This window comes from Cyprinodon tularosa, unplaced genomic scaffold, assembly GCF_016077235.1.
Source record: "Cyprinodon tularosa strain WSP-4 unplaced genomic scaffold, ASM1607723v1 ctg1204, whole genome shotgun sequence".
Classification (NCBI taxonomy): domain Eukaryota; kingdom Metazoa; phylum Chordata; class Actinopteri; order Cyprinodontiformes; family Cyprinodontidae; genus Cyprinodon; species Cyprinodon tularosa.
This window is the reverse complement of record NW_024038009.1, coordinates 60,634-77,709: the sequence shown is the minus strand read 5'-3', so window position 1 is coordinate 77,709 and position 17,076 is coordinate 60,634. Positions and strand designations below refer to the sequence as shown.

Here is a 17,076-nt window from a genome sequence, read left to right as displayed (position 1 = left end):
GACATCTTTCTGTTTATGATCAATAAAATGATTTTCCATCCCATTAATTGATCCTCGAAGTTTTAATAATTAACTTTATATTTGAACTTTTCCAGGGTTTTATTATCATCCCACTGTCGGCAGTACAGAGCTGCATCTCACCCTGGGAGCAGAGTGGGGTTCAGGGTCTGGCTCAGGGATCCAGAGTGGCAGGCTGTGGGACTCAGAACCTCTGGAACAACCCTCACTCCCTAATGTTCTAATATTGAAGCTCTGCAGTCTAACATGCTACTATGACCGACATTGGGGGGGTACCAACCCTAACCTGGTAGCATCAGAAAGGCTGCAGCCTCCTTTCAGCCAGCTGACAGGCAGTGCTGCTCCTCTAATTAGACCTGACAACCAGAGCTGAGGTTCTAACTGGACATCCGGTTCTACTGGGTCAGACCAGTCCTAGCTGGTCCCAGTGGTTCTCCTGGTTTGGACCGGTCACCGCTGTGGGTGTCCCGCCGGTAGTGACCCACCTGCTCGGAGTCCCGCTCGCTGACGGTGGGCAGCGGGCTCCTGGCGGACATGTTACCCGGGTCAGACTGACGGAGCTCCGCTCATCAAGCCGCTCCGGTCTGAAACTTAGCGGGCTGCACCGGTTCGGTTCGGTTCGGTCACAGCGAGCTGGCTCGCAGCATCACCTGTCTCGGTCCTGTGGTACCGGTTCCGGTTCGGTTCGGGCTGTTTTGCGGAAGTTTCTAACTGTCATGGATCCAAACCGGAGCAACAGTTCCTCTTTAAGTTTCAGCCCAATACTTCTGGTGTTCCGCTCTATGGGGGGCGGAGCGGAGCGGGGGTCCGGTTCGGTTCGGGCCTCTGGTTCCGGTCCAGTTAGTCAGAAATCCCCGGTTCGGTCTCGCTTTGTCGGAACCTCCTCAGATTCTCAGCTAGAACCTGCTAGTCTGAGCCAAGATGGCGGTCTAACCCAGCCCTACGCGCTGACGGCCTGTGACGTAAGACGCAGTGTGTCATATGATTGGCTGAGAAGGCCCAGTAGCAGCGTCTGTTGTTGCTAGGGTGACTGGAAAACAAACAAACAAAAATAAAAGATTGTTATACATTCTTTTATTTTTTTTTATTTATTTTTTTTTGTGAGGGGGCGGGGTCATGGCCCCGGAAGTTCATGAGGTTCTAAGTTGTTTCCTAAAGATCTCATATTGATTGATGATTGACAGAGGATTGATGGAGGAGATGGTTTAAATGTTCTCCCTCCTCCTGCTCTGCATCCCTGGCGCCTTCAGCTCAGCTGGGGGGGGGGGGGGGGAATACTATGCAGCTGCCTAGGGCCCCAAGTTCCTGGGGGCCCCATAAAACTCTGTTTCCATGTATGGTTAATACAACTATTCCTTATTTGTGCTCATTAATTGTGTTTTTGATAACGGAAGCATATTGCTGTCACTTGAGAAGATACATTTTTGCTCATTATATCGTTAAAGGTGATAATTATCTGCTTTAGTCAGTAGTAACGAAGAATCGTTTACGATGAAGAAGGTTTCGCTCCCAGTAGGTTTCTAAAGGAAGTGGAGAGAAGATGGCTGAACAGATGGACGCCGCTTTACTGACAGTCCTTCTCTGTCACTGTCTGTCACACATGAAGGTGGCGCTCCAAGCAAATGTTTGATTGAACATGATAACTATCCTGACGTCGTTATCCAGGTAATCGTGGGACTTTTCACTCTGCATCATCTCGTCTATCATCTCGTCTGCAGCACAATAGCGAGTTTACTGGAGTTGATCAAGTTTAACTTTATTGTCGGTCTACGACAGGAGAGATCCTGATGCTGCTGCACGCTGGATGAGATCAGTGAACACATTGAGAAGAATCCTCCACAGAATGGATCTATGGAAGAAAACATCAATTAGATCCTCTAGATGTGGCGGCCTTCCTCATTGACCAGCTGCAGAAATACGGAAGCCTACACAGTTATACGGTTCAACATGGATATGCTGGGACTCAGAATACAGTGAGACATTTGTTATCATTTCTGGAGGTGTGGAACGAAGGCGGAGGAGGAGGCTGATGCGACGCATATTGATCCTGGACCTCATTTCTTCCACGAAGCTGAAGTTAGTTTCCGATTGTAGCTTCTGGTTCAGGAAATGAGTAAAGAGCGATTCCACTTATTTTCCCTACCTTTAGCATCTTTAATCTACTCTAATAAGAAAAAAAAACTACAACACCTAGACACATCTAACATACTGGGGCGTAATCAAGGTGTGCCCTGGAGGCCAAGGGGCGTAATCAAGGTGTGCCCTGGAGGCCAAGGGGCATAATCAAGGTGTGCCCTGGAGGCCAAGGGGCGTAATCAAGGGATGCCCTGGAGCCGGAGGGGTGTAATCAAGGTGTGCCCTGGAGCTGTCAACCAATAAAGGTGCATCCAGCTCTGTGCAACACGCAGGTTGTCACACATTTTTCTGTATATATAGTATATATTTAGCCTAGTCTTCAGTCTGAGCATGCTCCTCCAGAGAGTCCCCGTGCTGTGGAAGACGTCCTGCCTCATTCTGGTGCCTAAGACGTCGCGCCCTAGCGACCCTCAGGACTACAGACCGGTAGCACTGACGTCCCATATCATGAAGACCTTTGATAGGCTAGTCCTGGAGCAGCTAAGGCCCATGGTCAGTCCCTTCACTGATCCACTACAGTTCGGTGAGTCGGTGAGTGTAGACCTGATCATCTAAACTACTTGTAGAATAATTAAAACCAGGTCTGGGTTTTGTGAAACCTTTCTCTAGCGCCAAATCTAGAGACTTTTTTCTGCTACTGGAGACTTTGGAGACAACATCTAAAAGCAGCGAACTCTGCTCTCCAGAGCGAGTAGATTGGTAACCCCGCCTCCTGCTCTCCTCTATCTTGTCTGCTGTCATGATTCATGCAGCTATTATTTCATCCAAATTAAAAATGGAGAACAGATAAGCAGATCCCAAATTTCCTATCAACTTGCTATGGTTGCTACGGTTACGCATTATAACAAGTATTCAAAAAGGACAAAATATCAGTGCGCAGATAACATAATACCTGTGCAGCTTTGTTTTTAAAGAATATAAATATAAAAATCTAACGGCGGATGTCTGGGGGACAGTGATTGGCCTCCATGTTCTGAATTCTGGCGTACCATAAAGAATAAATGATGAACAGTTTAGTTTGTGCCGTCAAGTCGTTGCCCATAGGAAGACGTTACTGGATATAACCTAACGGAATATCTTCAGAACGGCTCCAAATGACACTAAACTCATATGGGTGAGTAGAACATGATGGAATAATGGAAAATCAAGGGTCCAGCGTAAAACAAACGGCGTTCCCCTTTATGCTTAAACCACTGAGCAGCCACAAACCACGGATGAGTTCAGCTGCAGGAGAAGATCCAGACTGGGCCCATGTGGTTTCCTAAGGACAGTGATCCAATACTGGCTTTCAATGCCATTTTATCTTGTGCAAGACTTTACACAGAGGGCCCGATGGCCCAGTGGCCCTGTAGCCGGTGGCCAGGTGACCCGGTTTATAAAGGATCACAATGATTCATTCAAATTAATCTGATATTTTGATTGTAGGACTTACAGAAAATGTTTGATCTGTGACGTCACCGGTTTCCAGGACATCTGTGACACGCAGGAGCACAGCGTGTAGTTTGTTAGTTTGATGGATTTTCTCTTTTCCTTAATGATCCGTCAGATTATCATCCATGCAGCAGAACACAGACAGGAGGGATTAAACTGCCTGGATTCTGTGACGCTGTCTCCTGGGAAAGGGGCGTAATCAAGGTGTGCCCTGGAGGCCAAGGGGCGTAATCAAGGTGTCCCCAGGAGGCCAAAGGGCATAATCAAGGTGTCCCCAGGAGGCCAAGGGGTGTAATCAAGGTGTCCCCAGGAGGCCAAGGGGTATAATCAAGGTGTCCCCAGGAGGCCAAGGGGCGTAATCAAGGTGTGCCCTGGAGGCCAAGGGGCATAATCAAGGTGTCCCCAGGAGGCCAAGGGGTGTAATCAAGGGGTGCCCATGAGGCCAAGGGGCATAATCAAGGTGTCCCCAGGAGGCCAAGGGGTGTAATCAAGGGGTGCCCATGAGGCCAAGGGGCATAATCAAGGGATGCCCTGGAGCCGGAGGGGCGTAATCAAGGTGTGCCCTGGAGGCCAAGGGGCGTAATCAAGGTGTGCCCTTGAGCCGGAGGGGCGTAATCAAGGTGTGCCCTGGAGGCCAAGTCGCGTAATCAAGGTGTGCCCTGGAGGCCAAGGGGCGTAATCAAGGGGTGCCCTGGAGGCCAAGGCGCGTAATCAAGGTGTGCCCTGGAGGCCAAGGGGCGTAATCAAGGGGTGCCCTGGAGGCCAAGGGGCGTAATCAAGGTGTGCCCTGGAGCCGGAGGGGCATAATCAAGGTGTGCCCTGGAGGCCAAGGGGCGTAATCAAGGGGTGCCCTGGAGGCCAAGGGGCGTAATCAAGGGGTGCCCATGAGGCCAAGGGGCATAATCAAGGGATGCCCTGGAGCCGGAGGGGCGTAATCAAGGTGTGCCCTGGAGGCCAAGGGGTGTAATCAAGGTGTGCCCTTGAGCCGGAGGGGCGTAATCAAGGTGTGCCCTGGAGGCCAAGGGGCGTAATCAAGGTGTGCCCTTGAGCCGGAGGGGCGTAATCAAGGTGTGCCCTGGAGGCCAAGGGGCGTAATCAAGGTGTGCCCTGGAGGCCAAGGGGCATAATCAAGGGATGCCCTGGAGCCGGAGGGGCGTAATCAAGGTGTGCCCTGGAGCTGTCAACCAATAAAGGTGCATCCAGCTCTGTGCAACACGCAGGTTGTCACACATTTTTCTGTATATATTGTATATATTTAGCCTAGTCTTCAGTCTGAGCATGCTCCTCCAGAGAGTCCCCGTGCTGTGGAAGACGTCCTGCCTCATTCTGGTGCCTAAGATGTCGCGCCCTAGCGACCCTCAGGACTACAGACCGGTAGCACTGACGTCCCATATCATGAAGACCTTTGAGAGGCTAGTCCTGGAGCAGCTAAGGCCCCTGGTCAGGCCCTTCACTGATCCACTACAGTTCGCCTACCAGCCCTGCCTGGGAGTTGAGGACAGCATCATCTTCCTGCTGAACAGAGTCTACAATCACCTGGACAAGCCGGCGAGCACAGTGAGAATCATGTTCTTTGACTTCTCCAGCGCCTTCAACACCATCCGCCCGGCTCTACTAGGTGAGAAGATGACTGCGATGCAGGTGGAGGCCCCCATCGTGTCCTGGATTGTTGATTACCTGACGGGCAGACCACAGTAAGTATGCCTACAGAACTGTGTGTCTGACAGGGTGGTCAGCAACCCTGGGCCCCCCAGGGGACTGTCCTCTCCCCCTTCCTCTTCACCCTTTTCACCTCAGACTTCAGCTTTTGCTCTGAGTCCTGCCACCTTCAGAAGTTTTCTGATGACTCAGCAATTGTTGGCTGCATTGAAAAGGGTGAGGAGAGTGAATACAGGACTGTGGTGGGCAACTTTGTCACTTGGAGTGAGCTGAACCACCTGCAGCTCAATGTGACAAAGACTAAGGAGCTCATAGTCGATCTGAGGAGGACAAAACACCTGTGACCCCTGTTTCCATCCAGGGGGTTCCTGTTGACCCTGTGGAGGAGTAGAAGTACCTGGGAGTGTACTCTAACAATAAGTTGGACTGGACTAGAAACACCGAGGCGGTCTACAAAAAGGGCCAAAGCCGACTATTCTTCCTGAGGAGGCTGAAGTCCTTTAACATCTGTGGGACAATGCTGAGGATGTTTTATGAGTCAGTTGTTGCTAGCACGCTCTGCTTCGCTGTCACATGCTGGGGCAGTGGGCTGAGGGTCGCTGAAAACAACAGGCTGAACAAACTGATCAGGAGGGCCGGTGATGTTGTGGGGGAGCAGCTGGACACCCTGACCACCGTGGCAGAGAGGAGGATGCTGTCCAGGTTTCAGTCCATCTTAGACAATGACTCACATCCTCTCCATGAGACACTGGTCCAGCAGACCAGCTCCTTCAGCAGGAGACTCCTCCCACCCAGATGCACCACAGAGCGCCATCATTCCTACCTGTGGTCATCAATCTATATAACGCCTCCCTCAAATGATTCAGCCCCCCCCCCCCCCTGTAATTTATGCATAAATTCACCTAGACATGCACTATGTTTGCACGCCACGTATCACTTTACTTGGACTTTCACTTTATTAGGATTTAGTTTTTACATATACATAGATATACGTACAGATATATATACAGAAAAGCTATATGTGTATATATTTTATCTCTTTTTATTCTTATTTTTTATCTTTATTATATTGTATGGTTGGATGTGTGTATATATTGTATAAAACTGTAACTGGAGCGTGTAACAAAAGTAATTTCCCTCTGGGATTATTAAAGTATATCTGATTCTGATCATTTTGATAATTGATTTTCAACCTGAAACCAACAATGAAAATCTGAGAAACAGAAGTCGTCTCCACCCAGTTTCATTACATCATCCCAGATTTTACCACAATAAATATAGTAGTAATAATGAAAATGGAATAGATTCATTATTTATTTAGGTTGGGTGTTTATAGCATCTTCTCTTTGTTTTATTGATTTAACAGAATTAAATTGATTTAACGGTTTGATCTACTTTTGAATGACAGTTTTATCAAATCAGTTTTACAATAAAGATGAAAACATTTAAGAGTTGATTTGGATGAATATGTTTAATAGAAGTTCAGCAATGTTCAAAGAGCTACAGGTGGATAAATAAATACATAATAAATAATGCCTTTCACCAGCAGAGGGCAGCATTTAGCCACTCCAATCTTTCTGGTTCTGTGTTTTTTTTTTCAATGATCATTTCCTTTCCTCATTTTAAAGCTTTTAACCAGGAAGCTTTTCAGGCTTTGGAACATTATTATTATTTAGCATTGTTCATGAAACTGCAAGTTTGGTTTTGGTTTAGTTAGTCTGGGTTAGTTAGTCTGGTTTAGTTAGTGGCGGTTTAGTTAATGGTGGTTTTGTCTTGACTTTCTAAGTCATTATTTCTGCATTGTTGGATTGGTTCCTGCTGCCCTTCACCCTTTATTTCATGTTCCACCTGTTGCTCCCCTTCACCCATCTGCCTCCAGTATCCTGGGATCCTGTTCCTCAGATCTATTCACTGATCTATAGATGGCTCTATAGACTGATCTATTCACTGATCTATAGATGGCTCTATAGACTGATCTATAGATGGATCTGCTGCAGAGGCAGATCAAAGAGGCTGTGGTTGATTTTTCCAACAGCGAAGGTTAAAAATCCACCAAGATCAACTGTTCCTGGACGTCCCTGTTAGTTTGTCACAGATTCAGAGGTTGGTTAGGGTGGATGAGGTCATGATGAGGTCATGATAAAAACAGACATGAATCCTCTCTGCATCATTAAAGGTCCAGAAGGTAAACCTCAGGATGTTGGTGCTTCTTAGAGGAGGAGGGAGGCTGACCTCCATAGATCAGCAGCTGAAGCTAACAGGAAATATAACATCATAATTTCTCACTAAGAAAACAAATAAAAACTAAAACAACATCCCGCCTTTATTTAAAACGATCAGCCTGCAGAGAAAATCAACAAGCAAAGATTCTGACTGCATCGAATAATCTGCACACCCGATCTCCGATGAGTCCCTGAATCTAAACATTTCCAGCATTTCTGCAGACGGAGGATGAGCCGCCTCACATTCTGACCGACAGCAGAAAACCAAACATGGCGGCTTAGCAGGAGAGCTGCAGGAAGGAATCAGTTCACGGGAACGCCGACAGGTATACCTGTTCCTGTAAAGATGCATCAGCAGCAGAGATTCACTGATTCATCAGCTGAATCGATCTGTTTCCGTAGTAACGCCACACAGCAGTGGAGTTACAGCGAACCACAGACAGCAGATCCAGGCAGACGCCATGTTTCATCCATCATCTTCACCTGCTCTGATTTCTGCTGCTAATCAACTGTTAATAAATAATATTCAGTTCAGTGCTAATCTATTTAACAATATCTATACCCACCCTGACACCATCAGTCACATGGTCAGCTCCATTCTCTCCAACCAGCATCCGATCAGTACCAGATCGGATCAGAAAAACACTGGATGGGGGATTAGCTTCAAACCAACATCTCTGCAGAACAGTTCTGATCCAGAGAACGGAACTGATCCAGAGAACAGTTCTGATCCAGAGAACGGAACTGATCCAGAGAACAGTTCCGATCCAGTGACCAGTTCTGATCTAGAGAACGGAACTGATCCAGAGAACGGAACTGATCCAGAGAACAGTTCTGATCCAGAGAACGGAACTGATCCAGAGAACAGTTCCGATCCAGTGACCAGTTCTGATCTAGAGAACGGAACTGATCCAGAGAACGGAACTGATCCAGAGAACAGTTCCGATCCAGAGAACAGTTCCAATCCAGAGAACGGAACTGATCCAGAGAACAGTTCTGATCCAGAGAATAGTTCTGGTCCAGAAAACAGTTCCAATCCAGAGAATAGTTCTGATCCAGAGAACGGAACTGATCCAGAGAACAGTTCTGATCCAGAGAATAGTTCTGTTCCAGAGAACAGTTCCAATCCAGAGAATAGTTCTGATCCAGATAACGGAACTGATCCAGAGAACAGTTCCGATCCAGAGAACAGTTTCGATCCAGAGAACAGAACTGATCCAGAGAACAGTTCTGATCCAGAGAATAGTTCTGTTCCAGAGAACAGTTCTGATCCAGAGAATAGTTCTGGTCCAGAAAACAGTTCCAATCCAGAGAATAGTTCTGATCCAGAGAACGGAACTGATCCAGAGAACAGTTCTGATCCAGAGAATAGTTCTGTTCCAGAGAACAGTTCCAATCCAGAGAATAGTTCTGATCCAGATAACGGAACTGATCCAGAGAACAGTTCCGATCCAGAGAACAGTTTCGATCCAGAGAACAGAACTGATCCAGAGAACAGTTCTGATCCAGAGAATAGTTCTGTTCCAGAGAACAGTTCCAATCCAGAGAATAGTTCTGATCCAGAGAATGGAACTGATCCAGAGAACAGTTCCGATCCAGAGAACAGTTTCGATCCAGAGAACAGAACTGATCCAGAGAACAGTTCTGATCCAGAGAATAGTTCTGTTCCAGAGAACAGTTCCGATCGAGAGAACAGTTCCAATCCAGAGAACGGAACTGATCCAGGGAACAGAACTGATCCAGAGAACAGTTCCGATCCAGAGAACGGAACTAATCCAGAGAACAGTTCTGATCCAGAGAACGGAACTGATCCAGAGAACAGTTCCGATCCAGAGAATAGTTCTGTTCCAGAGAACAGTTCCAATCCAGAGAATAGTTCTGATCCAGAGAACGGAACTGATCCAGAGAACAGAACTGATCCAGAGAACAGAACTGATCCAGAGAACAGTTCTGATCCAGAGAAGAGTTCCGATCCAGAGAACAGGTCTGATCCAGAGAACAGTTCCAATCTAGAGAATAGTTCTCATCCAGAGAACGGAACTGATCCAGAGAACAGTTCCGATCCAGAGAACAGTTCCAATCCACAGAACGGAACTGATCCAGAGAACAGAACTGATCCAGAGAACAGTTCCGATCCAGAGAACGGAACTGATCCAGAGAACAATTCCGATCCAGAGAACAGTTATGATCCAGAGAACGGAACTGATCCAGAGAACAGTTCTGATCCAAAGAATAGTTCTGTTCCAGAGAACAGTTCCAATCCAGAGAATAGTTCTGATCCAGAGAACGGAACTGATCCAGAGAACAGTTCCAATCCAGGGAACAGAACTGATCCAGAGAACAGTTCTGATCCAGAGAACGGAACTGATCCAGAGAACGGAACTGATCCAGAGAACAGTTCCAATCCAGAGAACAGTTCCGATCCAGAGAACAGTTCCGATCCAGAGAACAGTTCTGATCCAGTGACCATTTCTGATCCAGAAAACAATTCTGATCCAGAGAACGGAACTGATCCAGAGAACAGTTCTGATACAGAGAACAGAACCGATACAGAGAACGGAACTAATCAAGAGAACAGTTCCGATCCAGAGAACGGAACTGATCCAGAGAACAGTTCCAATCCAGAGAACGGAACTGATCCAGAGAATAGTTCTGATCCAGAGAACGGAACTGATCCAGAGAACAGTTCTGATCCAGAGAACGGAACTGATCCAGAGAACAGAACTGATCCAGAGAACGGAACTGATCCAGGGAACAGTTCGATCCAGAGAACAGTTCTGATCCAGAGAACAGGTCCGATCCAGAGAACAGTTTCGATCCAGAGAACAGTTCTGATCCAGAGAACAGTTCCGATCCAGAGAACAGTTTCGATCCAGAGAACAGTTCTGATCCAGAGAACAGTTCCAATCCAGAGAACAGTTTCGATCCAGAGAACAGTTCTGATCCAGAGAACAGAACTGATCCAGAGAACGGAACTGATCCAGGGAACAGTTCGATCCAGAGAACAGTTCTGATCCAGAGAACAGTTCCGATCCAGAGAACAGTTTCGATCCAGAGAACAGTTCTGATCCAGAGAACAGTTCCAATCCAGAGAACGGAACTGATCCAGAGAACAGTTCCAATCCAGAGAACGGAAATTATCCAGAGAACAGTTCCAAAACAGAGAACAGTTCTGATCCAGAGAATAGTTCCGATCCACAGAACAGTTTCGATCCAGAAGACAGTTCTGATCCAGAGAACAGTTCTGATCCAGAGAACAGTTTGGATCCAGAGAACAGTTTGGATCCAGAAGACAGTTCTGATCCACAGAACAGTTCCCAGAGGTTCTGTGGAACTTTGGGTCCAGGAACGCAGATTAACATCAAGAAGTTACAGCTACCTCTGCTAACATGCAACGCTAAGTAGAAGCAACATTTAGTTCTGCCAACATGCTACGGTAACTAAAAGCTATAGCTACCTCTGCTAACATGCTAAGCTAAGTAGCAGCTACAGGACTTTTACTCTTGACCCGCATTTGGTTGATCTTATTATTGATCCATTTGACTTTGACCCGGGAGAAGAACGCAGGGCTCTGATTGGCTGAGGCCTGAGGGGGGCGGTTCTCCTCCACGCTGGCTCTGATGGATCGAATGTCCAAAGCTGACAGGCCAAACTTCAGGGACAGCAGCGCCGAGACGTGAGCGTCACTGAGGAGAGAAAACCAGACACCAGGTCACCACAGAACCTCCAGCAGACCTTCTCACCAACATCAGGTCCTCCTCCTTCTGACCAACCCGAAGCTCCAACAGGGAGCAGAAGCTGCAGCTCTGAGATTATCTCTGTGGAACATCAGGAACCAGAATGGACGAGAAGGTTTCTAACATCTAAGAAGGTCCAGGAAGCAGCTCCTGGGAAAGATGCCTCCACCAATGCAGAGCTTGTTCACCGCTGGCGGCAGACGGGTGTGAGAAACCTGCAGAGTGCCAAGGTGAGAAGATCCTGGCTTCTAATCAGTTCTGTAGAACCTCAGCCGGTCCTCCATCTGCTGCCGCTGTGAGCAGATCATCTGTGGAGATCGGATCAGAACCATGCGGCGATAAAAACGTGACACTGAAAGAGCTTCAGCATCAGAACACTGAACGTTTGGACTGGTGGAGGAACCTCCTGGGCCTGAGGGCCAGAATGGCTCAGAACAGGACATGGTTCATCTGTAGGTGTTCTAGGCTCAGGGTAAGATGGTGGCTGCATCATGCTGTGGGGTCCAAGGTGGACTATGAGGTCCTATGTGGTTCTGTGATCAGTTATGTTAGAACAGGCAGCTCAGTCTTTTCTAATTTTTCTAGGTCTGAGCTGCTGCTCATGGCTCTGATGGCCCATCTAATTGCTAATTTCCTTCACCTGCCTAACTCTGCCTGGTTTCCAATTACCACTCATCTAATCCACCTGCTCCTGCCTCTTTTATATCCAGCTCAGTCCCAGCTATCAGGGCCAGATCATTCAGATCATTGATGTTGTTCCTGATGCCATAGTTTGAGGGTCGGCAACCCGTTTAGCGTACCGCTTGCGGAAAAATTCCTTATGTTTTCTAATGATGTAAATATTTGTATATTTTATAAATGTAAACAATAAATTGCGTCATAGCCATAGAGATCAGTGGTAATAACTTGGAACCAGCGCGGCGCGGCGCCAGGCTAACAAAGCTGCAGGTGTCTCCATGGATCCCAAAGGGAAAAAAGGAAGACAGCTGATGAGAACAGAGGATTTAAAGAAGAACGGAGCGAATCGTTGGCTTTCATTACCAATGAGGAAGGATCGCCTGCATGTTTGCTTTGGAATGACAGGTTGGCCAAAAAGAAAAAGTAAATTTGGAAAAGCATTTCCAGGGAAGCCTAAATCTGCAGCCGACCACCAAGCTGGGAGGGAGAGAAAAAGTGGGATTAAAGAACTTCTAGATAAATTAGAGGAGAACAAAGATAGATCTAAGAAGTAGATTGCATCTCCAGACTCCACTACTGCTGCTAGTTTGGTTGAAGCATAGAAAACTGTTCATAGATCCAACAGGTGGCGCTCTGATGCAGGAATGGGAACTTTCTAACATTTTTTCCCCAAATCCTAAAAATCTAAATCCCACCAAGGAGAGCTGGTGACGGAGGATTTCAGGGTTAGAGAGCTCTGCTCTGATGATGTCACTTCCTGCTTGGTTCCTCCATCAGCTCCTCCCAACAGAAACACGTCCACCATAGAAAGGTTCCTTTATCCTGTTTCTATCATTTCATCAATGCAACCAAACCTAAACCGCTCGGTGAATGGCGGTGAAGCGGCGCGCGATGAAGCGGCGCGCGGTGAGAGCGTTCCCTGCTCCTCCCTCACCTCATGATGTAACAATTCCCCCAGGATAAACATTTAATCATGAATGTTTATTATATATTTAAGCCCACATAGTGCTTTTCTATTGTGGGATAAAACACTTAGAGCCGTGTTGCCAGACGAGGCATATATTTGGGTTTGGGTTGCTGACCCCTGACCTAGTTCATGTTCCTGTTCTCGGGGGCCAGTGGTGAGAGACGGTTTTAGCGTCTTCATAGTGTTCCTGATTTCCTGATCATGTTCTGCCTCTTATCCACTAAGTGTTTCCTGTTCCTGTCTTGGATCAGTGGAGAGAGCGTGGTGTTCCTGTTATCCTGACCTGTTCTGCCTCTCCACTACTGCGCCTGCCTCTTCCCATCTGACCATTTAGCCTGAGCTCTCTGTGGACTCCTGGAACCCTGAACCAGCCTGTTCCGGTTCTGACCGGAATGCCAGACTGGGCTTCAGACTCCTGGAACCCTGAACCAGCCTGTTCCGGTTCTGACCGGAATGCCAGACTGGGCTTCAGACTCCTGGAACCCTGAACCAGCCTGTTCCGGTTCTGACCGGTATCCCTGACTGGGCTTCAGACTCCTGGAACCCTGAGCCAGCCTGTTCCGGTTCTGACCGGTATCCCTGACTGGGCTTCAGACTCCTGGAACCCTGAGCCAGCCTGTTCCGGTTCTGACCGGTATCCCTGACTGGGCTTCAGACTCCTGGAACCCTGAACCAGCCTGTTCCGGTTCTGACCGGTATCCCTGACTGGGCTTCAGACTCCTGGAACCCTGAGCCAGCCTGTTCCGGTTCTGACCGGTATCCCTGACTGGGCTTCAGACTCCTGGAACCCTGAGCCAGCCTGTTCCGGTTCTGACCGGTATCCCTGACTGGGCTTCAGACTCCTGGAACCCTGAACCAGCCTGTTCTGATCTGATTGCCTGACCTGGCTCGGACGCCTGCTTGCCCTCCAGGCCTGCAGCAGCCGGTTCACTCTGGGCGCCGCATCTAATTGGCAGACCTCCGGCTGATCCTACTGCGTTCTATAGAGGCAGACTGAACTTCAAACCAGGTAAGTGACTCTCCTGGATAGTCATCCTCTGTCAGATTATCATGGTCACTAATCTGTGTTTTTCTCCACCCGAGTTTCCAGTGATGGGCGGAGCTCCGCCGCCCCGCAGCAGATCTGCCACAGACTGTTTTAATGCTTTGAATTTTCTGGCCTGAATTCTGGGTCCGACCATCTGAGTTTCTGACAGCTCCACATCAAGCAGAGGCTCATGGTGATGACATCATTGCGCCTCCTCTGCCAGCGGGGTTACGTCAGCCTGCTGTTCAGGGTGACAGATTAACCCGGTTCCTTTGTGGTTCTGTAATGGAGCCAGAATAATCCGGCAGGTTCACGTCTTTCCCGTCCATCAGACAGACGCCTCTCAGTACTTTTCCTCTTTGCTGACACCTGAGCCGCGCCCAGCCGGGCCGCTCTATCTGCTCGGGCAGGATCACCTGCAGGCCCGGTTTCAGGTGTCAGCTGTGCTGCCTGAGTCCCAGGGGAGCGGGGCGGGGACCAGAACCACGCCTTGGAGCGGTTCTGCAGCAGCTCAGCTGCTTCAGAACAGATGATGTAAACCTTGAAGGCTTCTGCCTCAGAGGACAGATGGAGGAAGGAAAGCTGTTGCTTCTACCGGCATAGATCTGTGTGGATGATGATGGTAGCTTCTGCAGACTCAGACCCAATTAGAAAACATTTCATGAGTTTCTGAGGTCGGAGTCTCTAAAGGGCTTTAGAACTGCTGGGATTCTCATCACTAGGACCCATTGCTGGAGCTGCAGCTGTATGGTGTCGGCTGCATCATGCTGTGGGGAGGATATCTAGGGCTGCAGCTCCAACATCACCTGCTCTGATCTTTGGGCCACCCTGGTCCAACCTGCAGGTCATAACCAACCCGCTCCTGTAAGATGGGGGGTAGAAGTCAAGCTCTGCTGTGGTGGCAACACAAACAGCCGAGCAGGAAACTAATAACTGATCAGATGATTCCAGAAATCAGGAAAAATTCAATCATTTCAGATCAACATTTAAAGAAAAAGAGGAGAGAATGAATGAATAGAGAGCAGCAGGAGGTGGAGCAGCAGCGGGAGGTGGAGAAGCAGCAGGAGGTGGAGAAGCAGCAGGAGGTGGAGAAGCAGCAGGAGGTGGAGAAGCAGCAGGAGGTGAAGAAGCAGCGGGAGGTGGAGCAGCAGCAGGAGGTGGAGAAGCAGCGGGAGGTGGAGCAGCAGCAGGAGGTGGAGAAGCAGCGGGAGGTGGAGCAGCAGCAGGAGGTGGAGAAGCAGCGGGAGGTGGAGCAGCAGGAGGTGGAGAAGCAGCAGGAGGTGGAGAAGCAGCGGGAGGTGGAGCAGCAGCAGGAGGTGGAGAAGCAGCGGGAGGTGGAGCAGCAGCAGGAGGTGGAGAAGCAGCAGGAGGTGGAGCAGCAGGAGGTGGAGAAGCAGCAGGAGGTGGAGAAGCAGCAGGAGGTGGAGAAGCAGCGGGAGGTGGAGAAGCAGCAAGAGGTGGAGAAGCAGAAGGAGGTGAAGAAGCAGCGGGAGGTGGAGCAGCAGCAGGAGGTGGAGAAGCAGCGGGAGGTGAAGAAGCAGGGGGAGGTGGAGAAGCAGCAGGAGGTGGAGCAGCAAGAGGTGGAGAAGCAGCAGGAGGTGGAGAAGCAGCAGGAGGTGGAGAAGCAGCGGGAGGTGGAGAAGTAGCGGGAGGTGGAGAAGCAGCAGGAGGTGGAGAAGCAGCGGGAGGTGGAGCAGCAGCAGGAGGTGGAGAAGCAGCAGGAGGTGAAGAAGCAGGGGGAGGTGGAGAAGCAGCGGGAGGTGGGGAAGCAGCGGGAGGTGGAGAAGCAGCAGGAGGTGGAGCAGCAGCAAGAGGTGGAGAAGCAGCAGGAGGTGGAGAAGCAGCGGGAGGTGGAGAAGCAGCAGGAGGTGGAGCAGCAGGAGGTGGAGCAGCAGGGGGAGGTGGAGAAGCAGCAGGAGGTGGGGAAGCAGCGGGAGGTGGAGCAGCAGCAGGAGGTGGAGAAGCAGCAGGAGGTGGAGCAGCAGCAAGAGGTGGAGAAGCAGCGGGAGGTGGAGAAGCAGCAGGAGGTGGAGAAGCAGCAGGAGGTGGAGCAGCAGCAAGAGGTGGAGAAGCAGCAGGAGGTGGAGAAGCAGCGGGAGGTGGAGCAGCAGCAGGAGGTGGAGAAGCAGCAGGAGGTGGAGCAGCAGGAGGTGGAGCAGCAGGAGGTGGAGCAGCAGGGGAGGTGGAGAAGCAGCAGGAGGTGGGAAGCAGCGGGAGGTGGAGAAGCAGCAGGAGGTGGAGCAGCAGCAGAGGTGGAGAAGCAGCAGGGGTGGAGACATAGCAGCAGGAGGTGGTAAAGCACGGAGGTGGAGAAGCAGCAGGAGGTGGAGAAGCAGCGGGAGGTGGAGCAGCAGGAGGTGGAGAAGCAGCAGGAGGTGGAGCAGCAGCAGGAGGTGGAGAAGCAGCAGGAGGTGGAGAAGCAGCGGGAGGTGGAGCAGCAAGAGGTGGAGAAGCAGCAGGAGGTGGAGAAGCAGCAGGAGGTGGAGAAGCAGGGAGGGCGGAGGTGGAGAAGCAGCAGGAGGTGGAGCAGCAGGAGGTGGAGCAGCAGGGGAGAGGTGGGAGAAGCAGCAGGAGGTGGGAAGCAGCGGGAGGTGGAAAGCAGCAGAGGGAGCAGCAGCAGAGGTGAGAAGCACAGGAGGTGAGAAGCAGCGGAGGTGAGCAGCAGGGTGGAGAAGCAGCAGGAGGTGGAGACAGATAGACAGCAGGAGGTGGAGCACAGGAGGTGACAGCAGGAGGTGGAGAAGCAGCGGAGTGGAGAAGCAGCGAGGTGGAGAAGCAGCAGGAGGTGGAGAAGCAGCAGGAGGTGGAGCAGCAGCAAGAGGTGGAGAAGCAGCAGGAGGTGGAGCAGCAGGAGGTGGAGAAGCAGCAGGAGGTGGAGAAGCAGCAGGAGGTGGAGAAGCAGCGGGAGGTGGAGCAGCAGCAGGAGGTGGAGAAGCAGCAGGAGGTGGAGCAGCAGCAAGAGGTGGAGAAGCAGCGGGAGGTGGAGAAGCAGCAGGAGGTGGAGAAGCAGCAGGAGGTGGAGCAGCAGCAAGAGGTGGAGAAGCAGCAGGAGGTGGAGAAGCAGCGGGAGGTGGAGCAGCAGCAGGAGGTGGAGAAGCAGCAGGAGGTGGAGCAGCAGGAGGTGGAGCAGCAGGAGGTGGAGCAGCAGGGGGAGGTGGAGAAGCAGCAGGAGGTGGGGAAGCAGCGGGAGGTGGAGAAGCA

At 50.2% G+C, this 17,076-nt stretch overlaps 2 protein-coding genes across 4 annotated transcripts in view; both read right to left on the bottom strand.

Annotated features, from left to right (window-relative positions):
• The window catches only part of LOC119776323 (MAP/microtubule affinity-regulating kinase 3-like), a 31,675-nt gene extending 30,711 nt beyond the window's left edge, over positions 1-964 (bottom strand). Inside the window, exon 1 of the mRNA XM_038274657.1 lies at positions 504-964. Within this exon, the coding sequence (XP_038130585.1) occupies positions 504-554 (51 nt within the window). The 5' untranslated portion in view covers positions 555-964. The remainder of the gene's footprint in view (positions 1-503) is intronic.
• Positions 965-6,696: 5,732 nt separating this feature from the next.
• The window catches only part of tnfaip2a (tumor necrosis factor, alpha-induced protein 2a), a 35,425-nt gene continuing 25,045 nt past the window's right edge, over positions 6,697-17,076 (bottom strand). For 2 of the 3 annotated variants that reach the window (XM_038274629.1, XM_038274636.1), the window contains exon 13: positions 6,697-11,152. In XM_038274629.1, coding sequence (XP_038130557.1) covers positions 10,942-11,152 — 211 coding nt within the window. In that variant the 3' untranslated portion in view covers positions 6,697-10,941. The remainder of the gene's footprint in view (positions 11,153-17,076) is intronic. The other variant, XM_038274642.1, reaches the window with a different exon arrangement.